Source organism: Candoia aspera, chromosome 12, assembly GCF_035149785.1.
Source record: "Candoia aspera isolate rCanAsp1 chromosome 12, rCanAsp1.hap2, whole genome shotgun sequence".
NCBI classification, from domain to species: domain Eukaryota; kingdom Metazoa; phylum Chordata; class Lepidosauria; order Squamata; family Boidae; genus Candoia; species Candoia aspera.
This window is the reverse complement of record NC_086164.1, coordinates 12,394,576-12,419,030: the sequence shown is the minus strand read 5'-3', so window position 1 is coordinate 12,419,030 and position 24,455 is coordinate 12,394,576. Positions and strand designations below refer to the sequence as shown.

Sequence of the window (24,455 nt, the reverse complement as noted above, 5' to 3'; positions counted from 1 at the left end):
GTAGACCGAGGGGGGGAGAAATGAAACGAACATATATATGCTGGGGTCCATGTTATACAATAAATTGCAGTGGAGTTGAAACCATCCATCTCCCCATTATGGCTTAGGAGAGGATGAAAATATGTTTATTTTCCTGGATCTTTTAATGCTGGTGTTTTAGTTTGGTTTTTAGTTTTTAGATCTGCTAAGTTTTAACATTTAATGGACTTGGTTTTTACTGTGCTTTGTAAGACTGTCCGTATTTCATTTTGGAGAATGACATTTCACACAACGTCCCCCTGAAGTTTTGAGTCCAAAGTAGGCTGTTTCAAATGGTTTGCAAGCATCCTAAGCTTGAAACAGGGGCATTTTGCTTCTACAGTAGTCATGACAGCCTGTTTCACTCTCAAGATTGCAATTCCATCCTTGAAAAAGGACGTTTCATAAAATGTCATACCTGAAATTCTTCAAAATGAATTTTTTTGCAATACTTCCACCCTAAAGGAGTGGGCAGCATATAAGTGAAAGGAAGGAAAACAGGAAGGAAATAGTGTGTGTGACTATAACAGTTTATTGATAATTCATGTTAAGAAATGAATGATGCATGCTTAACAACACCTATTGGAACCTGTCCCAAAGAAACATACGTAGTTAGATCTACTGTGTGCTAGGGCTGCATTGGAGAGGGATTAGTGCAAATGTACCAGATGTATGCCAGTATCAGTATACCAATGTGGTCATATAACGGCAAAGAACGTGTAGTGTTTGCCTTAGAAATCGGGGTGAGTAACTTGGTATACCAGCAAGCAATGTGAGCACAGTGAGTGCAGGTAGTCCTGGTTTAGCAAGTGTCTCATTTAGTGACCATTCGCAGTTTCGACGGTGATGAAAAAGTAACTTTGCAACCAATCCTTGCATTTATGACCTTCACAGGTCAGTAAAGCAAAGGGAAGCTGAAGTAGGATCATAAGCACAGTCACAGTTTCACTTGTGACTGCTTCACTTAATGACTGCATTGCCGGTCCCTATTTTGGTCACTAAATGAGGTCTACCTGTATGGTTCAAAGCTGTGTTTTCTCAAACACACCCATATACGCATACACAGTTACCCATGCCTGTGTTATCCTTTCTCAGGCATAGGATTTCATTGAACATCTATCCATACCCTTCGTTTCATGCACATTTCACCTGTTGGTATGTTCATTCAATAACTCCTTCCCAGATATTAGGGAAAAGATCACCCAGCCCCGTGCCTCCAATTTGCATTAGGATGAGTTGAAAGATCCAGAAAGCCTTGTGCTTGTTTAAGAAAGAATATTATCTTAAATTACATTAAGCCCCCCTTCCCAGCAAGTGTTAATGAAATGTTAGCAGCTTTCTGACACTAATCCCCAAATTACAGAATTATGAAAATGGTGGAGAAGGGTGGAATGGAGAATATTTGGCCATATTTGGCATAGATATTTTAAAATATTTAAATGCCAGCAAATCAATGTCCATAATTGATTGTTTATGTTTGTAATCAGAATTGGGTTTAAATAACCTATAATCTGTTAAGGATCAAGAATGCAACATTTTAATCAACAAAGACATAAATCTATCCAAAACTCATAAAGCTACTGTATTTGCACATTTTTGCAGGTGTGTTGCTGTTGTTTTCAAAATGTTCTCTCAACAGGAAGGATGATCATTTTTGAGCTATCATCCATCAGCTCTGTTTGTTAACTATCTAGCTAGCTGTATTAAGCAAGAGGAATTACAGAAAACCACCTGTTCTTTTAAACTCTCTGCTCTATTAAAAGCATTTTTCATCCTAAATAATTTTGATGAATCAGTCTTGTTAATTAGTTAATTTGAACCCTTTGAGGGAAAACATACAACTTGTCTTCTGGGTCTTCTTTGCATTGTGCTGGCAAGCCTGGTTACCCCTTGGAGATCACTATCAAAGTTCTGCTCATTTTTGGCTACATGCACTTTCTCACTCTATGTAAGGCCGATGGACGAAAATGGGACTGAAGCTCTGGTTCCCCTGTTGACTTCTATGGGCTTGCTGCTTCTACTTCTCTGATCTTCACACAGATGTCAAACGTCTGAAGGCAGAGCTCATTGTACTAATGTAGTAGGGTTCTTGAAAGGATAAATGGTATTTTGGAGTGCATGAGAGCACACATGGAGCACCTGAGTCCTTAAACTAAATGGGTCCTTTCTGGGGATCGCCCTACACCTGTGGAGGGAACCATACAACAAAGCTGTTTTAGGGACCTACAAACAGGGGCTACATGTATGTACTCATATATTCCAAAGTACCTTTTTGTCTATAAATCCGAAACACTACACAACCCTATTGTGTAGACTTTGCCATTATAATCAGGAGCTCCACTTATAGGGTATTGATTCCTCCATTTGCTCAGAAGTTCTGATTACATTTTATGAATTATGCAATGTGATCAGAAGTTCCCATTTTGGGGTGTAGATTCCTCATACGAGCAGAAGCTCCACCTACAGTATGTGCATGGTCCTACTCAACACGAATGTCAGCTGCTCTTCAAGCTGTGCTAAACAAGTGGAAGATCGGATGCTGGAGACAGTATGGCCAACTGCTTTTCCAACTCACGTAGCCCTATATTGTTGTCCTATAGTAATTCAACCATATAGGATTTGTTGAAGAAAAGCCGTGGTAGGAATAAGTGTCAAGTTGTCTACTGCTGCATAGTTTGGCCACAGTTTTTTCAGTGATAGTGAATGAAGTGCAGATGGCCCCCATCATTTTGATCTTTCTTATGGTGCTAAAGACGCGGTAGTTCACTCAGGCCTTCGGGCTCAGGTTTAGTTAAGACCTGCTTGTTGGCTGTTGATTGTAAGATGGAACGATCTATTTGGACCTCCGGCTCATAATACATCGATTGAGTGTGGTTGTAATTTCTTCTTTAATTAATTGAATTGTTTCATTGTTTTGGGTATTAATTTCTTGTTAGCCACCCAGAGTTGCAATAACAAGATTGGCAGCCCTGTAAATTGTTAATGAATAAATAAATGTCCTAGTTTATCTTGCTGTGGTGTGGTTAATGCAGTCATCCCATCAATGGAGAGGCGAAACTGAGAGCATCTGATGTGTAAATTCCTTTTCAAGACTTCTACGATCTCATTGAGGTCAGTTCTGGAGAGGCTTTTGGCCTCTATAGCCATAAACCTTGTGTCGCAAGTGGGGGACATATGTATTATAAATTGCATTTCCTCTGAAGGAAATGTGGCAAAATACATTTCCAGTCCCTGAACCATTGTCTCAAGCTTAAAGTAATTGTTTTTCAGATGAATGTGCTTAATTAGACTTTTTTTTAAAAATTGTAACGAATTTGTTGCTTATTTCTCTCCCTTCCCTGCAACCTCCAATTTTCTTTTAGGTATGTTATCAAATATTAGGGAAGGAGAACCAGTAGATCAAGAACCTGGACCCAACCCAAAAAAACTCCCAAAAGAGAAAGGTAACTCCAAGTCTTATTTTTGTCATGCCAAACGGTTTTTAGAGGTTGCAAGTAAACGTGGCAGAGAAATCATCAACCCAATAAGGAACTTATGGGTAAAGTTCTAGGTTCTAGGTGATGGTTCTAGGTAAAGGTCTAGGTTAAAAGTGAGAAGAGCATCCTGAGAGGTTGTGGGAGATAGAATTATAATTTCAGAATCTAGACACTAAACAAAAATTATCTCACATTTTACTGGCTTTTTGCAGGAAGGGGACACATAAAAGGGAGATAGTTCCACTGATCTGCAGAAAGCTAAAATGGAGAAGCTGGACTACTTTTGGAGACCTTGTAGAAATTTCTAGTTCCTGGAGGATTTGGGGAAATAATAACAAATATTACCAAAATAAACTTTGAGAATAATAGTGAGTTCTTTATTTATGTTACTATTTATTTATCTTATTGCTGCCCTGTTCTCTGTTGGGTGGCTAAATAAATTCAAACCAAATTCTTGGTGCACAATTAAAGAGATCTGGAATGGGGATATTAAGTTCTGTCTTCTCCTGCTGTCAAAAGTTCTTTAGTGGTCCAACACTTGGAAAACATAATGAGCAGATTTGTTGTTACTGTCCTAGACAATATGTCAGCCAAAGATCTCTGTCTGAGCATCAAGACCCACTCTTCTGCAGAAGGATAGTTTCACTTTCTGTCTCAAAGTTCCATCACTTGGTCCCACATCTGATATTATTTCATTGGGTTGGTATGTGGGAAAAGTCCTGCTTGTTACTCATTCTGTGCTCTAAAACTTGGTTCTTTCACTCAGTCATCTTCAGCATTTATTTACTTATTTGTAAGTCTTAGAGGCCACCTGACTCTCAAATGACTTGTGGGCAGTAACTTACAGGTTGGATCCTGGTATCAGAATTTAATCCTGATTCTGCTGAAGCTCTGACTTCTATAGATTGGTGTTGTGACTGTAACAGGGATCTAAATGTGTGCTTTTGTCTTATAAAACCTAGTAAGTAAGATTCAGTGAGTAAGCCCCACAGAACCCGCTTTTTAAAAAATAGACGGTAAATTGTTTTGTAGTCAATCTGAATGGGTAAAAACATGGTTGTTGTACATACTAAGGATGGCTTAGGTCTTGCATATTTGATATGAGGTTAGTTGGCAGACAGTTGCGTTCTTGAATATATCTCAGAAAGACTTTCTGTAACATCCAGTTTTGCTGATTCAGATTAAGTCTATAGAATAATGCTAATCGTTATGGGAAAAATAGTTTCACACTCCATCTATCAAATCATCTGTCAATTCAGAAGTGCTTAAGAGATGATCACATCTGTGCTCTGGCTTCAGTAAGTTGCTCAGTTTCTTTGATTGCATTTTGCATTGATTGCATTTTGCATTTGCAGTGAACTGTATTTTACATTAATATAATGACCTAATTTTATTAATGCGTTTGCATTAATTGTATCTTGCGTTTTGTTTTCCTCCATAATCCCCTTCCCTAATAAATAAGAGAGCTTACATTTCATCCTTCTCTTGGCCATGATTACTGATTTGAGGGGTGGCCTTCAGCATGACTCCCAAGTGGCAAATGGGGCCTTTTTCCCAAAATGAATTAAGTGGCTCTGCTTTACATACCCCTCAAACTCTGAACTTTGTCTTTACCAAGGCCAATATTGATGATGATGATGATAGTGATGATGGTATCATCATTATCATCATCATCAAGGACTTAGGAACTCATTGAGGGGGTATGTAGTTAACACAAAAGTATCTACGTCTATTAAGTATGGCAAGTCAGCAGTTTATACAGGCATGGTAAACATATGTTTTCACATCTGGTTTCAGTAATAGCATCATGATTTTAAAAATGATTTATAGCTCTGTGAGCCATAAACTGCCAGCTTTGCTGTAACCTGGAGTTTTTCTGAAATTGAGCAAATTATTGAAAGCATGTTCTTGTGGCAGGCTCAGGGATGGGGGTGGGGATGAATGCTTACTCCTCCAACTTATTTACAGGGCTTGTCCTGTAACAGTGCCGCAACCGATCATCCATGGTCAGTACCCTGGAGTAGCTAAGCATTGGTAGACCTCTCTGCAGGACGTAATAAATGTGGAGGGTGTGGTTTTGCCCCTACACATGCAGAAGACAAAATGTGGGCCTTCCCATGGAGTTCTTGGGTGCTCCCCTATTCGGGGCTGTTCCGCCAGGGCAAGACTGAAAAATTGAGATTTTCTCTACTTTGCATGAATTACAATCCCTTTGGGCTGTGCAGATCCTTCGGAAAGTTGCTTTCCCTACACAGGACTGTGTCCAAAGCATCCCACCTTGACCCTTTAAAACACCTGTGCTATTACACCTGTGTTCTTTCAGAAGATGCTCTTGGCTATTTTGTGGGCACATCCCTTTTGCTTCATACAGTCCCAGTCTAACCTTTTGCCACATGTCAAAAGTCTTCCAGCTTTCTGTCATCAAGAATGCTTGGTGGCCAACTCAGGAAAAATAAGAAAGGGTCCAACTGCTTTGTTTCCACTCCCTACTCTGAAAATATTCACATTCTGTCAAAACACACAGAGAGACATGTTTGTGGCTACTGAAAAGGGCTGCAAAAATAAAAGCGGGCAAGTTGTTTTAGAGTTGCGTGTATATAGTTAGGGCATTATCTGGCTTGCCATGGCTCGCAATTCAGAAGTGGTGAGTTTTGATTTTTTTCCCCCCATTCCTAGTCTAAGTTGCTGGAGAAAATCCACCTATGTGGTCACTAGGAGTCGAAAACGACTTGATGGCACATAACCAATCAAAGTCTAGCTTGCAGCCTTGGGATATCCTGGTGGTCTCCCATCCACCTACCAAGCAAATCCAATTTTGTTTACTTTGTTTGAAGATAGCCAAGTTCCACTAGATGCTGCCACCTAGAGCACACTAATTTGTGTTTACCAGCATCAGACAAGTAGAGCAAGTGATAGTAAACCAGCACAATTTATATGTTTCTTTCTCAGAATACTTTATATCCCTGTTATATTGAAATAGAGTATAATAAGTGCATGGTATAATAAATGTATGAGAGCCAGTTTGGTGTATGGTTAAGGCACCAGGCTAGAAACCGGGAGACCATGAGTTCTAGTACCACTGTAGGTACGAAGCCAGCTGGGTGACCCTGAGCCAGTCACTCCCTCTCAGCCCTAGGAAGGAGGCAATGGCAAACCACTTCTGAAAAACCTTGCCAAGAAAACTGCAGAGACTAGTCCAGGCAGTCACCAGGAGTCAGCACTGACTCGAAGGCATGCACACAAACACACAAAAATTAAATGTAAGCCCCAGAACATTCTGCCGATTTTGCATAACTTCATCCTGTGCTGAAATCTGTCTTGCAATTTGGTGGCGGTGTTTTGGTGAAAGTGTCTTCTGTTCTTCCACTTTACTTTTAAGGTGCTTGAAATTTTCTTTTAGAAATCTCTGTTGGATGTTTTTGGTTTTGGGATTGCCTCTGGGTCATTGGAGGGGGCAGAAACCACCCTGACTGGCCATCGCCACTTCACAATTTGCGGGGGTGGAAAAACCCATGGAAGAGTTGTGATGTGTCTCTGTTGTCCTGCAAAGCCAAAGAAGTTGGGATCCGACGCTCGTGTGTATTTCTCTGCCTTCCTTTTTGAAATTCCGTTTCATCACGAGAATTGGTGGGAAGACAGTGATGAAGGTTTCCGCTTCGGCATAGTACTAGCCATAGGTATATTAAACAAATATACCTAATCTATTGGAAATTCTCTTTCTCTGAAACTGAACTACACAAAGTGCAAAAGCGGGGGGGTGGGAATAGAGAAACAAAGTACATTGACTTTGGATGAAAGCTTGGAATACCGGAGGGCCTTTGTGGGAAGAATCTGGTCATTGTGTGAAACAGATGCCAGGCTGACTGCTTTGGAGAGGAGGAATAATTTTTGTTAGCCTTGTGGAGGGCTGAGACTGAATTATTTCCTGAGTTAATTTCTTTTATGATTGAAAATGTAAGAATATGTTTGGGCCAACACAGAATATTTTTAAATTAAAGGCCAGATTGAATTTGGACAGAAGTTGTTATTATATTAAGGACAAAAAACTGTATGCTAACTTTTGGAAGTCTGTCCTCGTGCCATTCGAAATATTTGGCTTGCACCAACTTCTTTCTGTTTGCGTGTGTGTGTTTTAAAGCTTTATTTTGCACAATATTGCCATTTTTAATTCTACTTTCAACTGCCCTAGCATCTGTTATTGTTGCTTTCAAAAACTTTGGCAATCATTTTTGGAAGGTGGAGGGGGTTTAATAACACTCTTTCAGATGAACCAGTTTCTTTCTTTCTTTCGTTTTTGAGTGGGGAGTGAAAATGAGTCAAGATAAGAGATCAGTATTTTGGCTTGAGAATGGAATTGCTTTTTTAAAAAACTTCCCTATTGATGCTGGACGCCATGTGCTGTTTCATGTGCTTCTCCACAGCAGATTGTCCAAGACGAATCAGCCATTGCAGACAAAAATATCAGCATATGTCTTTTGTTTTTCATAAGGCCGGTGAAGAGGGGCAATAGAGTACCTATGCAACAAACTAAGCCCTGGGGACTAGCAGATGGAAAAGGGGAACAGATATTCTGAGGTTTTGTTCCAACCAGAATGTGGTGCAAGCTGATAAAAATGCAGTTAGCCTTTAAGGTTATAAGCTCTAATGGTTGATTTGTTTCCTGTTTATTTTTTATTATTAAAATATTTATCCTCCATCACATAACAGCAGAACACTGGGCAGAAGGCCATCCATAAGAATGAATAATATCAGTAATAAAACCGCCTTGCTAAAAAAAGGACCTGAATGATCAAAATAGAAACTAAGCTGCTATCCCTGAGAACTTAATCATGAGTAACCGTTTTTTCCCTTTTCCCTTCTCAGAGGTGACACCCCAGTTCTATCCAGGTCCCCTCTTTATTGTCTTTTTGGTTATCAGCCAAATGCTGTTATTATTGTTGACTTTTCTAAAAGCTCTGTTATCCCACGTGCTATTCATTCATTCATTTATTTATCTATCTATCTGTCAAATTTGTCACTGCCCATCTATGTCTCCAGTTGTAGAAAGCATTTAGAAATAAGTACTCTTTTTGGATGTTGAGGCTTTTAGCATTTGTGAAATCGGGAGCAGATTTTTGTTCTCCTTAAAAAAAAAAAGATAATAAACCTTAGAAGTCTAGCTAAAGATCTTGATCCCTACTTTTTGCATGGGAAGTGGCTGGTTGTTTCCCTAGCAATTAATTCAGTGAGAAGAATTTAATGGGCCACGGGACAAAATTATTCAACGGGTGGGGGTGAAGGTAAAATTGTCTATCTTAACTCAGGCTTCAGCCTCCATACCCTTTATCTACACTGTTGCTGAAAGTAATTTAGGGGTTTATTTGACAGGATAATGCTCCCCATTTTCAATTATTTCCTCTAACTGTGCAGACTTTCAGCTTTTACCTACATAGGTGTCGGAAGGATGTCAAATGAAAACATTAGGGGCATGGAAGCAAATAAAGAGATTCAAGGTTCTCTTTCAAGTTTCTTGTGAAACACAACTGATGTTGCACTGTGGGTTCAAGATCGCTTGTTTGCACCTAGTCAACAAATTCCATAATTCACACGCAGAACCCAAGGTGCATCTTTGATATCCTAAACTAAGTTAAGTTACTGGGGGTCATTGCAAGTTTTTTGCCCTGCTTCAGTCAATACAAAACACAAACTAGCATGTGTTTACATACCATTAGGAGGAGTAATCGGATCTCTGGGGCTGAGGGTTTTCACCTTTACAGGTTTTTAGACTGATTTGCAAAAATAGTTGTGCTGTGTTAAATCAAAGGAATAATGTCAACACAAAGACAAAAGTATGGGTTGTCAGACAAAGACAGGGAAGGTCTTACTTGAAATTCCCCCATAGCTTTGAAGATCACTACAGCAACTCTCTAAACCCATCCTCTGCCCTCAGCTTACCACACAAAGTTACTGTGAGGATTAACTGGAAAGATAGAAAGTACTAAATAAAGTAAGTTTATAAATAAGGTAAGTAAAGTAAGTCTTTGTTGTATTTCAGTTGTTAATTGACTTCAAATCTGATGGACTTTGCTTTGTCGGGAGTCTCTGCTTTTAACTGCTCCTTGGAGTTTTTGTGAGCTCACACTCATGGCATCAGTAACAATATCTAGCCATCTTGTTTTCTCTCCATCTCCTTTTTGATTGGCTTCAATTTTTCTAAGCATGAGGATCTTCTTCAGTGACTCTTGTTTCTGCATTATATGTCCAAAATATCTAAGCTTTGTTTTCATTATTACTGATCCTCTAGTTTTACTTCATCTAATACTGAATTATTTGTTTTTCTGGTTCAAGTGAGTCTCAACATTTTTCTCCAGCACCCACCACAATTCAGAGACAACATGTTTTCTTTGTTTGGCCTTTCTGATGATCCAGCTTTCACAGCCATATGTTAAAACTGAGAAAAACCCTGGGTTTGACAACATGTTGAGAGAGTGAGATATCTGTGTTCTTCAGATAGTTGTCAAGATTTGTCCTAGTCTTCCTCCCAGACAGTTGTCGAGATTTGCCATAAAATATTTTCTTTCTATCTTCTTTCCCCCATAAATACTTGCATTCTTTTATTGCACCGGCTCCCTTGATTCCTTTAATTTTTTAAAATAAAACTCTTGTCCTTCCCATTCAATTTTTATCCACAGTTTCTTGGTGTTACTTATATAGATATAGCTTCTTATTTTTCTCTGGGATTCAGCAATCAGATGGGCAAATGCAGTCTCTGGTGCCTTTTGTTTTCTGCTTTTCTTCGGCTGTTTTCAGTGTATCTGCAGACAACTGCTTTTTTGCCTTTCACTTTTTACATTTGAGAATATTGTGCCACTGATTTCAGTCCAGAGTTCTTCAGGCACTCTGTTAATCAAATCTAACTATTAAATCTTTACTTTCACCAGATAATGATGCAGTTTATTGCTGAAATCATATGTTGTCTGATGCTTTTATTTGTTTTAAGTTGTAATTTTGCAAGCTCATGGTTAGACCTTGGTTTTGATGACTGCCTAGAGCTTTTCCATCTTTGCTGGCATGTAATCCATCTGATTTTAATGTTGTCCATCTGGTGAAGCCCATGTGTGGGGTTGGCTTTTAGGTTTTTGGATGAAAGCATTTGTTATAAGTGTTGACTTTTCTTGGCAAAGCTATAATAGTCTGTCTCCTGCTTAGTTTCATACACCAAAAACAAATTTTCCCAGTATTCCAGATATTCTTTACTTCAGATGGTAGCATTCCAATCATCTATAACAAGTATTAAACACAATTTGAAATCATCCTGTTGCTTTTGGGGTTATATCTAATAAATGACTTTGACACACTTTTGTTAATGATGATGGTTACTTCATTTATTCTGTGACCTTCTGGTCCACAATAATTGTCCAATGCTCCTCCATTGTGAAGTATCTTGAGTTCCTTACAAAATATAGTATATGAAAGTAAAAATTAAATTCAGGCTTCCATGGTTCTGCTTTGCAAAGTTTAACAAGTTTTCTACCCCCCCCCCCTTTTTTTTTTTATTTTGTTAATGGCTTCAGGCTTCCTCTCTTATTTTCAAATGCTGGAAAATTTGTTTCAAATTCCTCTTGGTGGTGGTTAAAAGGTTAGTTCTCCATTCTTTACTAAACATCCAGGTCATTCAGATTCGTTTTATCTTAAGTTGTTGCTATCAGACCAATCTGGTTTTATTTTGTTGACCGTAGCGAAGTATTGTTCTACACTTCGTACAGTACGCCTCAATACCTCTATTTTTTCTTAGAATTTTTTAGAATTTTCAGTGTTTTTCCTTTTATTCTGATTAGATGTAAATCTTCTGTTTTATCTGCTGGTCTATGACCAAACAAAAATTGATTTGATTTGATTTAGTTTATTATTGGAGCTGGTGGAAGGTGATTCAGCTGATTTTTGTTGCACATTTTCCAATTGCTTTGAAGAGTCTGTGGCTGTCCACATTTCACCATTTGGGGAAAAATTGGAGGAGTTCTTTTATATCTTCCCTTGGAATTTAATTGAAAGGAGGAAGTTGTAGATTGCTGGGGAGGTGATTGTATAACAAAAACTGGGACATTAATGCATAGAGAGATGCCTAGGGTGGCCCCCTGTTAACTAAATCAGTTTTAAAACGTGCCACTAATTTTTCTCCATTGAAAGCAATTGGAAGGCACATTTCCTTTCATCAAACAAAATAAGCTCTAGTGGAAAAGAACACCAAATTTCCCCCCCTGCACACCATTACCTGAAGCCCATCTAATATGGAAGAAGTTGGAGGCAAGAAAAATGAAGTGTCTGTATGCAACATTATAAATGTGGGACTTTACCCACATTTACCCATTGACCACAAATGTGGGTAATTTGCAGTTTGTGGAAGCTGTTTATTTTTAAGTCAAAACCAGAAACCATAGTTTAAACAAGGTTTCCAGTTTTGACCTGTCTTGCAGTAATTACAGCAGCTGAGCCCTCCTTTGTCTCAGGTGAGACTCCTGATGCCTTCAGCAACATACGACGTTTTCTTCCTCCATATGGTTTTCTTGATAACAGTATAGAAGTAGCTTTCAGTTGTTTTTTTAAGGAGTGTTTTTCAGACTGGCCAGTCTAGCCTACAGACCTGAGATCCTCTGGTAGTTTCCTACCCCAATATGAATCCCCCCCTTTTTTTTTCAAGATCAGCCAAGGGCTGGATAGCATAACAAAAATATATTTACTGCAGATCAAAAAACAAGGGACACACTTGCCACAACGTGCATCAGAAGGAAGCATTTGAATCAAACCTTGGGTTCATGAGGCCTCCACCAGACCATTGGGTATATGAGAACATTCCTATTTGCAAATGCACAATTTTGTGCAGATTTTGTGAGCCCTGCAGAAAGAAAGAACACCATATAGCTATCTTTGGAACCAAAGATATCTTTGGTATCTTTTTACGCTTGTAAAGATCTAGAAAATGCTTGTGTGCCCTTGAATGAAGACCTGTTTTTCTGTCACCCTTCCTTAGAGAAATAACTGATAGCAATCAGCACAATTGTTTCCTGTTGGTGAAACATTTTTACTTTTACTATGATATTAGTTGGACATACATTTCCAGAAAGAAGATATAAATATGTTTAGCCTCTGAATATGGGCTCTGTAGAAATGTTATATTACCCACTTGGACGTAAAAGCGCAGGTGACACAGAGCAGGGAGCCGTCTTTGCTTACAAATCAGCCGGGTGATGAGGTTGCAAAAGTTATATTTTCCCTGCTTTCATTGGTAGAATTTATTAGCTTCTTGGAATTGATTCTGGATGCCTTTCATTTGCCATTGGGCTAAAGTCACGAACAAAATGATGATATACCGCATTTTTGCTCACTCATCTTTTTATTGCCTATTTAACTATTGTTATTGAGTAAAAGACATTCAGTATATTTCACGAAAGAGGTACCGAGCAATGGGGGGAGGACACACAAGAAGGGGAAATGTCTCGTTGTCTTCTCCCCCCTCCCCATTTTAATTGACGTTAGTGTCTTTGACTGCTAGGCTGTCAGCACCTGGGAGGAGCAGAGGAACAGATGCCTTGATGTTAGATGACAGGACCTAGAAAGACTGCTAAACAACACGGGGCTGGGATATTTGCTCAGGAAGAATGAACTCAAGCAAAGTTAATATCAGTGCACTGTATGAAAGTCCTGGGGTCGTTATCTCTGGGAAGATAATGTTAACTCAGCAATATCATTGCTTTGATCTTTGGTTACACTCTTAACAAAACTAGATTGTCATTTGACTGACAGCCTTGTCAGGGAATGAATGAAGAGTGACAGTCCAATATTGAAAAATGCAGCATTTACAGAACTTTCTGGAGCCCCAAGTTTTCTCATGACACTGCTGCTTTTGTGGAAGACTGAATTTCACGTTTTTGTGGGGGGGGGGGGTGTTAAATAAAAATGTGTTTATTGCTAGCTGCAGTGGAAAACTTATGATTTTTTAGTCTCCTGGCTGCCAAATGCTGCTGTCTCCCTTGACAAAGTTGTTTTTGATGTGTTCATGCTAGCAATGCAACCAGTCTCAACTTGGCAACGCTGGGATTTATCGCTTGGAACAGACTCTGCTCTGGCAGTTTTCAGGAGTCAAACCAAATTATGAATTCTTCTACTCAGGTGACCGTGTTTTCCCTATTGTGAGACTGTTTTTATGGTTTGTTATTGTTTTATTTCAGGTTTTTTTTTTTTAATTTCTAACCTGCTGAATCCCTGGAGCTCAGAAAGAGATAGCAACAGTTGGAGTGGGGGGGACCATGGAACAGTTGACTAAGATGTCTAGTAAAGTAATCTAACGCTAGACCGTTCGTACTTATAGACAGTTAGTAGCAGATCCAAAGATGAACAGTTGCAAGGATAGAGACAGATTTGCAATATACAGGTAGTCCTCGAATTATGGCCACAATTGGAACTGGAATTTCCATTGTAAGTTGCTGCAGTCGTAAGTTGAGTCACCATGTGACCGGACCCAATTTTATGACCATTTTTATAGTGGTTGCTAAGCAAATCATGGATCGTTAAGCAAATCCAGCTTCCCCAATGGGCGTTTTTTGCCAGAAAACATAGCAAACTGTGATCACGTGACTGTGGGATGCTGCAACTCGTCATAAATGCTTTACAGGCCGTAAAGCACCCATTCCGAGGCCATTGTAACTTCAGACCATCGTTAAACGAATGGTCATAATTTGAGGACTACCTGTAATCATGAAGTGATCCAGTGTAGATGCTTTTGACATTCCATTCTTTTAAAAAAAAAAAAAAAATCCTTTATCTAACCCTTAAGTATTCTAATATTAAATATGCTACTTACTTCGAAGTCTGGAGTCGGAGACATCTGTAGGATTTATAGTGATTGAATTAATTGTGGCAGATTAAGATTCTCTTTTTATTGTTGGGGATATAGTGAGGATGCTCCCAAAATGGTGCACCCAAGGTCATGGTAGATGGCATTTGTTCGAGAATGCCGCTGTGGGAGGAAAGAGCCACTGGTCAGCGATAAAGTGTATTGGAAAGAGACCATGATCTCAAAATCTTGGAGAGTTTTGGCCATTCAGAAAGCCAACTAGTCTTCCATCCAGTTGAAGAAAAGTAGTAAGAAAAAGATGGGAAGCTTTTGGAGCTGAGGACCAACATTCATATCATATTCGCTTCTGTCAGTGCCTTTAGCCCTACAAGGATTGGTGGAAACCATCTGGGGAGGTGGGGCTGGCTCACCAACAATAAAAAGGTGTTGCCCTGCCTTCTGTCCGCAACTCTTTTGCTAATAGGCTAGTCTTTTGTGGTGGTCTTTTTGTGAGTGCATCCACCACCTGCTGTCAGCATCCCAGATATAGACTGGACCCAAAAGGGTTGCCCACCCCCTCAGTTGGTGCTCTGCTATGCTGGCCTCAGGCTTTTCACCTGGAAATGCTGACCCAGTCGTCTCTTCTCCACCTTCAAGAGAAATGCGCTGGAATCCAAAGTTGTCATAGCAGGATGATCCTCCGCTACGTTCCCTGAGTCAGCTTTGTTCTTTCTCATAGCTTTTATATAAATATTTCATGCTCAAAGGACATGCAAATATTTCCCTGCTGGGAAAGGCAGTATATTTACTCATAAGTGCCATTCTCTGTCACTTTTGTTGTTTTCTTTTTCTAAATCATCTGGAGCAAGATGAGGTGCTGGGTACAATTCTGTCTGGTGGCATAACAGCGTATGTTCTTCTTTAACATGGAAACAAAGCAGTAGAAAACAGGTTATTTGAAAGCCATTAGAGGACTATTATCCCAGCAAAGCTTTTCAAAGATCGATCAATTGTTGACTGCTCTTTATTTCTATGTATGCACAGACATGTGAGAGCCGGTTTGGTGTAGTGGTTAAGGCACCAGGCTAGAAACTGGGAGACCGTGAGTTCTAGTCCCGCCTTGGGCACAAAGCCAGCTGGGTGACCTTGGGCCAATCCCTCTCTCTCAGTCCTAGGAAGAAGGAGAGCAAACCACTTCCAAAATCTTGCCAAGAAAACTGCAGGGACTTGTCTCCGAGAATTGAACATGACTGAATGGATAAAAAAAACCCGCATGTGTGGGTGTATGAGAACCAGTTTGATGAAGTGAAGTTTGGTGAAGGTGCTGGACTAGGAGCAGGAAGAAGCAGGTTCTAGTCCTCCCTTAAGAAGAGATGGAGGCCAGTCCTTCTCTTTGGGCCAGTCTTTCCCTCTCAGCCCAAGGACCAGTGTGGTGTAGTGATGAAGGTGCTATGCTAGGAGTGGACAGACTTAATCCTAGTCCTTCCTTAGTCAAGAAAGCCAGCTGGGTGACTTTGGACCATACCTTCCTGCTCAGCAGGCTCTGCAACAAGTCAGCTAAAAAAAATAAAACTTTTTGTCACAGGATGCATTTGATAGCTTTGCTATCAGAACTGCAGTGAGCACAGTGCGAAACAAGCATAACCAAGTAGGACAAATACTCAGAAACGCGCAAACACAGACTCATTTATTTATTTATTTATTTGCACGCGCGCATGCGCGCGCACACACACACACACACACACACACAAACACACACAGGGTGTACCAAAAGTCAGACCCCATAGATAACTGGATATGAAAATTAAATGAAATGTTTGAATTGGTTGCCATTTTCTTCTAAACACTTTCTTACATGTTTAACACATGACCTTTAAACCTTCCTAAGTACAGTAACATTTTCTCGGGGGGAAAAAAGTTATTAACAAAACATATGGTGACTGGCCTATGGGGCTGACATGTGGTACAACCTCTGTACACATATGTATGCATATGGGTGTGTGTGCACATGAGAGGCAGAGAAAACACAGAAAGATTAACATTTTCACCGTCTCCTTCGCAATCAGCATCTCCTTCAAACAGATAAATTTCAGTTCCCCTTCAAAGCCCAATCCTTCAAATTGCCATTTCCTTTCATCTCTTAGAATAATTATCCCCCCAAAACCATCTATAGTTTGTCCTGATTGTTAACATTTCAGTAAAATTAAGTTGGAGAAGGTGTTTTTATATTTAGCCAGATTGTGGTGCACATCTGGCTATTCCAAGCCAACCTTCTAAAGCTGAGTGGAACCTCAACATATGGAACGATTCAAAGCCATTCGCTGCCCAGGTTAATGGTGCCACCAGGGGCAGTGATCACATTTGTTGCTATTATATTTGAGGTATGTGGCTGTAACTTCAGCAATATAAAATATTGATAATATATTTTATATATACTTATATTTATATTTTCTGGGTGACCACTAACAACCAATGCAAGACTTTACAGCCACTGGGAGGCAGGAGATACCAAAGCGTGAGTCTTGTATCCAAGGCTTCTCTTTAGAGCAGTGTTTCTCAACCTTAGCAAGTCCACACATCTTTAAGTTGCTATGGTTGAGAAACACTGCTATAGAGTGTTTACCATAAGACTAATTTGTTTTAAAGTGGGCTACTTATTCTGAATATGTTTTGCGTGAAAACGGAGTGAAACCTCCTTTGAACTGAGCTTGAGTTATGGGCATGTCCAAGTAGTTTTGGTGGAACCAGTTCAGAAGTGGTTTGTCGTTGCCACTTTCTGGAATGTGTGTGACTTCCAGACAGGCTGTAGCCCTGGGATTCCCTATCTGAGTACTAACCTGGTTCAATCCTGCTCAGCTTCTTCAAGATCAACGTGGTTGGCTCAGAGCTGCTACCAGCTGTGCAAAGACGTGAGCTCCTCTAACAAAGGTTCACGCGAAGCACCCCTTCGGACCGGCTGTGTAATCCAAGCAATCTGCCATAGTTCCTTCTCTAGTTGAAGCCTGGCCTCAGGTTGGTTTCTGTAGACTGTGATCATCCTTCTTAGGAGAATATAGCCCAGAATTAGCATCCCTTTTGTGCTGATTAAAGTAGTCCTCACTTAACAACCATTCATTTAGTGATGGTTCGGACTTACAACAGTGCTGAAAAAAGACAAAGCCCAAGGCAAGTTTTGACAGTGCTTCCACTTTGCCTGTTTTTTTAAAAAACTGTGACACACACACGCACACACAAACAGCCATCAGTCCTTTGAGGTAGGCCAGGTCGGGAAATAGACTCCATGGAGATCACTAGAATTCTATTTTATTGTTATAGGGTATAATAATATAATATAATAATAATATAATAGTTAAAGCAGTGGTGTTCCCCGTAGTAACATATGGCTGCGAGAGCTAGACCATAAGGCTGAGAGAAGGAAGATGGATGCTTTGGAACTGGGGTGTTGGAGGAAAATTCTGAGAGTGCCTTGGACTGCAAGAAGATCAAACCAGTCCATACTCCAGGAAATAAAGCTAGACTGCTCACTTGAGGGAATGATATTAAACGCAAAACTGAAATACTTTGGCCACATAATGAGAAGACAGGATACCCTGGAGAAGATGCTGATGCTGGGGAGAGTGGAGGGCAAAAGGAAGAGGAGCCGACCAAGGGCAAAGTGGATGGATGATATTCTAGAGGTGACGGACTCGTCCCTGGGGGAGCTGGGGGTGTCGACGACCGACAGGAAGCTCTGGCATGGGCTGGTCCATGAAGTCACGAAGAGTCGGAAGCGACTAAACGAATAAACAACAACAACAATAGAGTCTTGGAAGCTTAACAAAGATTCTCTCTTCCCCTTTTATACCCAAGAGTCTCAAAGCAGGAAAATTTTGACTTTCCTTCCTACCCCCTCTGTTGAGAGCAGGGGAGGTAGCCTTGAAGCAAATATTCAGAAGCTGTTTTGTGCACAAAAAAGGACAAGAGGGTTCCTTAAGTCCTGAGAACAGAGGTAGTATTAAGGAGAGATGCAGGTTGGTCCCTGCTTAACTCACTGGGGTATAAGAGGGAGAGGAGGAAGAGCACAATCAATCTTGCAAGATTCTGTTATTATAGTCTACCAATAACATACAGGTAGTCCTCAGTTTACGACCACAATTGGAACTGGAACTTCTGCTGTTAAGTGAGCTGGTCATTAAGTGAGTCGTGTTCAATTTTATGACCTTTTTGCCATGGTCATTAAGTGAATCACTGCAGTCATTAAGTGAATCATGTCGTTAAGCAAATCTGGCTTCCCCCATTGACTTTGCTTGCCGTAAGCCAGCTGGGAAGGTCACAAATGGCAATCACATGACCCTGGGATACTGCAACTGTCGTAAATACATGTCGGTTGCCAAGCGCCTGGATTTTGATCACGTGGCCACAGGGCTGCTGTGATGGTCTTAAGTGTGAGGTCTGGTCATTAGTCACTTTTTTCAGTACTGTTGTAACTTCAAATGGTCACTAAATGAATGGTTGTAAGTTGAGGACTACGTGTATATCTCTAATCTTGATGTGGAATTGATTTGCGGGTCTGGTCTACCTTGTGGGGCTGACTTCTTCATTTTCAAGGCTAAGCTGCTGTTGACATACCTGCCCTTAAATTCCTTCTTCAAGGCAATCGCTGTTCTCTACACTATCAGAGCTGCTTGTGACTTCCCCCGCAGCTCCTGACCCACCAAAGAGACCCCTACATTGGTTTTTACCACAATGAGAGTTGTTTTCATTGTTTTTTTACATGTTTCGTTATGGCCCAAGCAAGAAGGCCCCTGCACGCCTTTTCCGAGATTTCAGAGCAAAGCACCTGATAAATGTACTGACCGAATTGTGGTGATCGTAAATAATTGATTCACTGTACTGGGCAGGCTCCATTTGCCACAAAGAAAGCAAATCGGAAAAGCTGCCATTGCTTTAAAATATTAAGGCTTTGAAGAGGATTAAAAAGTAAAGCCTGCCAAAAAAAAAAAGTGGGCTGAAACAGTGAGGCACAAGAAATAAATTTGCTTGGTTCCAAATGATGCTATTTGGAAATGCGGGGGGGTAGAGGGGTTGTCCTGAACTTTGAAAAGGAACAAGCAGCTTGTCACTAATGAACTCTGACAATCATTGTGACACCTGGCACAAAAGCAAAGTTTTAATTATGGTGAAGAAGCCCTGATGGCCATTTATTATATTAAATGAAAAGAAGCCTTGATAGGTTAGCAATTTTAAATAAAGAAGTGGGGGGAGGAAGAGCATTAATCCTTTACCCACCTGCTATTTTTGGTTTCAAGCCCCACCGCATGCTGTGTCTCCCCTAGAAATTGGCAGAGAGAAATAAAATTTGGAATTTCTTGGGTACAGAAATGGGGCTGTTGGAATCTTAAGTGTTTACGTTTGAGAGGGATCTGCTGTTCATCTAAATAAGTTGATTGTCATGTTAAGTTGCTTTGCAAGGCAACCTGGGAATCCTGTGGATTTGAGGGATGATAGGTCCACTTCAAAATAAATTCCATCAGAGCAGCTCTCCCCTTCCTTTCCTCTGCCCCGTTCCCCTACATGTAACATGTAGTTTGATCAATAGCTTGCTGATAGCTTTCCTCCCTTGATCTATGAAGTGCAAGATTCTAAAATTTGCTAGGTGTGCCTGAAATGGCTGAATGAATCATATAAGGATTTTAGGCCTATGATGGGTGCCACTTCTAGATACCAAAAATATGTGATCTTTAGGCAAGGGAGAGGAGCTGAGCCAGGGGACAGTGGAGTACCAAGCTCCTAGAAAAACCTAACTCTCTCCCAGCTTCACACAGCTTAACTTGGCTTCTAGACTCAGACTTGGCTGAAGTTTCTAAGATGCACGGCATGACACAGCTAGATACCGCAAACAAGACTGAAGCTTATTAAACAGTCCTCTGTCAGTGGAAGAGTGTGATACCTGCTTATACTCCTAGGAGTTTAAACCCATTGTTTCTTCCTACATTTCTCTCATTTTAAAGGATTTTTTGTCCTACGCTTCCTGAACTGGAAGCCAAGTGGTGGTTGGTTGTTGACATCTCAGTCCTGCGGACTGCTGATTTATCTCTCACTCCTGGTGTCCCTTAAAAATCCCAGCTTTTGAGAACTGTGGTGTGTGTGTATGTGTGTGATTTGATCAAACAGAACAAAAGCTATGCCTGAATGGCATATAAACAGAGTGGGCTTAACCTGACATTGGCCAAAAGGCCAATCACCTACATCTCCCACCATCTGATAATGGTATCAGCAGAGCACAGTGGATAGGTGCAGGTCAAGCCAGAAGTTGAAGAGCTTTGGAACAGATTAAATATAAAAGACACTGAAACGCGGGATCCTGATAAAACTTTATGGGTGTTGGTTTTCAAAGTCTGTCTCCTCCAGGACCAGTTCCAGATTTGAAGGAGCCAGTAGTTGCTCAAGAATGCTACTTCTTGATGCTGCAGTTCCTTGAAGAAAGTCTGAAAAATACTAGCTGATGGACAGTTCTGTCCCATCACAAATGGTGCTCATTATGATGGTTTGCTAGCAGTTGTCAACGGAGCTTCATCCATACATTTCAGCACATCGTTAACACTCAGAATAAGTAATTGAAGGTTTTATATAGTTCATTATATTAATTTTATTTCCAGATCACTGTCCAACTTAGTTGGTCTTGTGGCTGTTTCCCTCTACCCCTTGTGTAGAGGGATTGTGTAGAGCAGGGTTTCTCAACCAGGCTTCTGTGGAACCCTGGGGTTCTGCGAGAGGTCACTAGGGGTTCCCTGGGAGATCACATTTTATTTAAAAAATTATTTCAAATTTGGGCAACTTCACATTGAAGAGATAATTTTCATTCTTTATTCTTAGTTTAAGAACACTGTTAGTGCATCTATACAGGCCTACCCATGAAACGAAATACAATAATTTTCTACCTTCTGGCCTCTCCTTCATTACTCTGAAAGCCAGAGTGTCCCAGTTTTGTTATGGTCTTCAGAACCATAGAAATGGCAGCAGGAGAGGCCTCCTGTTTGCAGTCCCGTTCAAGTGATGGCCAAGATGGACATATTTTTCAGGTCATTATGAGAGCCTACTTCTCTGAATATTCAATGAGATGTTGGCTTTGTCTCATCACTGCAAGTCTATTTACTACTCAGCTGATAATGCTTTATAGCAACTTTTCCCAGTCACTACCCAACTGGCTCATTATCATCACACTGACTGGCAGTTGCTTCCTACGGTTGAATAAAACCTTTCCCTAGCTCTGGCCAGAGAAGCTGGGAGTCGACCTGGAACCCTCATATGAAGCCAACATACAGTGTACTCCAGTAGCTGGAGTTGAGTAGAATTCTGGATTCGGTAAAGATGTATTTCCTCTTGAGGGTGGGTAGGAAAATTATGTAAAGTCTCAGTCCCTCCCTCCAAGGGCATGCATGATCCAACCTTCTATTTCATCACAACACAACCTTGCAACTGGGTGGCTAAAGTTCAGTGATGAGGTTCAAAACTGGGGGAGGATCTCAATCAAACCTTCCCATTCTTAGGCCATTGTTACAATGCCCAGCTCGTCCCCAATTTTCACCTGGAGCTATGCAAAAAGATCTGTGGAATGGTGATCATTAGACGATCTCCATACGGAACAGAAAAGGAACAGAATTTCTAGAAATTAACTGTTAGTCAAATACCCTTTATTTCTCCCAGTAGGTACGGTATACCATGTTATTATAAAGGTCCAGTCGTGATGGCACTAGGGAAATTAATAGATCATGTCCTCAGCGGCTCTTCCAGGGGTGGGGAGGGCGAGGCTTCAGTTTCACCTCTTAAAATTATTTAAGCAGGTGCTGCGGGAAAGCTATTGCTTTTATACGACTCTTCAGATGTTTACAACTAAACATTTTTTCCCTGTGATTGAATTTTTCACAGTGCTAAAATACCACCGAGAAATATGCTTCCTATCAGCTTTATTGCTCCCCGGATGGTTTCTCGACAAACCTAGTATCTGCTTGGACACAAACTCTCTATTGCAGAAAGATATCTTGCTTTTTTTAACAAGCTGTGCTGCTTGGAAAGGCGATGCCTGTCGTACCAGTGGGAATGTCAGTACCTTAAGAATAATGCCATTTTAAGAGTACTGTTTTATTAAGGCAGACGTGAGTAATTTGTGCCTGACTGTTAGACACCCCAGGTTTATTAAGGATATTTTACATCTGTGGAAGAGATTACTACTTTACTTATTTCTCCACAGCTTGGCTTTAATAGAGGGTGCAGGATATCATTTATTAAGACTAAGGAAAAAAGGATCTAATAGGAAAACTCATCTGGTAGGGTAAGACCATTATAAAATACGCTTTAGAAAAAAGCAAGTGGGAAACACCAGTTCCTTTCTGCCCTTCATATATCTTTAGTTTGATTGGTTGATTTCATTTTGGGCTTCAGGGTTCCTTGAGCTTACATATTTTATAAATATGTTCAGAAATTATTGTTACAGTGATACTGGTATTTTCAAGAGAGAGGGATATGCCTGAATTGGATCTTTGCCATCAGGGATCCACAGGTTGTGCTCAAAAAAGTGATGGGGGCAGCTGTGGCAGTGCAATCCATACACATAAAAAGCCGGCAGAACTTTGCTTACTTGGTCTTGGCCATGATTTGACTTTGTTGGCCATACCCTGCAGACACCCCATTTGCCAATGTTCCCCAAAGATTTAGATGGCATTATGTTGTTTAAATGCATGTGTCAACCCCAAGTACAGGTAGTCCTCACTTAACAACCATTCATTTAGCGATGGTTCAGACTGAATAGCTGCTTTGGATATGTTTAGAATTGGCCTGTCTTGCCTTTTGGAAACCTAAAAATTCTATGCATCAAGTACATATACAATCACTGAATCAGAGCACTAGATCAGATCATAAAGTCCTCTGGCAGAACCTTGGATCAATACAAGAAATCCAACGTGTCCAATCTCTGCTTAAAACAAAAGTAGCCACCAGGGGGCATCCGTGACCCTTTTTTGCCATCCAACCTCCCAGGGTCATGCCAACAAATAATACTGGAGCTATTTTCTTTTGGGGGCGGGAGGGCGGGGAAGATAATAAATGAAGTAGGGTTATTATGCCTCCCATAGGCACAGCACAACTATTTATAAGAGTTCAGAATCCCAGCCCTCCATCTCCAGGGACATCATCCCATCACTGCCATGCCCTTACATTTAACTGCTAAAAAAAAAAATGGGGAGGGTGAAAAATAATGGCCTCTAATCACAAATGCAATTGCCAGCCCTTTCTTAAGATCTTCTAGTGACCCTACCATCTTGTTAAATAATTTTGTTCTACTGTCAAACAGCTCATACTGTCCAGACGTTCTTCTCATCTCTAGTCGAAGTCTTACCTCTTGTCCTTTTTACCAGCTTCTTTGAGTTCTAACAGATTTGATCTTTTTCCAGATGAAACATATCGATGTAAATAAAATACGGACAGCTTATAGAAGCAGCGCATATGTAATGGAATAATTAATAATGGTCTAAAATGTGAACTTTAATTAGGATAATTTTATATTCTAGAATCCATACTCAAGCAAAGATGTGGCCGAAATGCGGAAAAGGGCTTGGGAGTATCTAGAAGTAGGCAGTAAGGTCAGATATGTTTACTGCAATTTTCCCAGGAATTAAAAATAAACATTTGGGTTACAGTCTTCCAGAACTTCAGCTTCATAAATTTTGATCTGAAGAGACAAATTGAGAAACAGTAATGACCAGATATATCAGTCTTAATTGCCAAATGAATACATAGTTTTTTCTCAGATTCCCAAGGCAAACAATGTATATTTTTTACAAAACAAACAAAAAAAACCCTCTCTTGATTTAATGGGTAACGAGAATTAGAAAGCAGGTAATTTTTTCTGTCAGAAGTTCTGATACCAAGAAATTCACTTCTGAATAAAGGCCAAAAGAGTGTATTGGAGTGAATCCAGACTTAAATTATGCTTAACCAAGATCCACCAACAACAGTGAGACCAAATTAATCTTGACTATCTTGGTCTGTTCATCTCGGTTGAGTCTGCACTAAGCATAGCTCAGAATGGATCCAAGCCATACTGTGAAAGGTATTTCAACTTGGAAGCTCTACAGAATTCTGTGTTTTTTCCATTGATTATGGTTGGGGATTGA

General features: G+C 40.3%; 1 protein-coding gene across 1 annotated transcript in view; it reads left to right on the top strand.

Moving 5' to 3' along the window:
• DACH2 (dachshund family transcription factor 2) overlaps positions 1-24,455 on the top strand; it is a 286,703-nt gene that overhangs the window by 237,708 nt on the left and 24,540 nt on the right. The window contains exon 7 of the mRNA XM_063313700.1: positions 3,381-3,461. Coding sequence (XP_063169770.1) covers positions 3,381-3,461 — 81 coding nt within the window. The remainder of the gene's footprint in view (positions 1-3,380; positions 3,462-24,455) is intronic.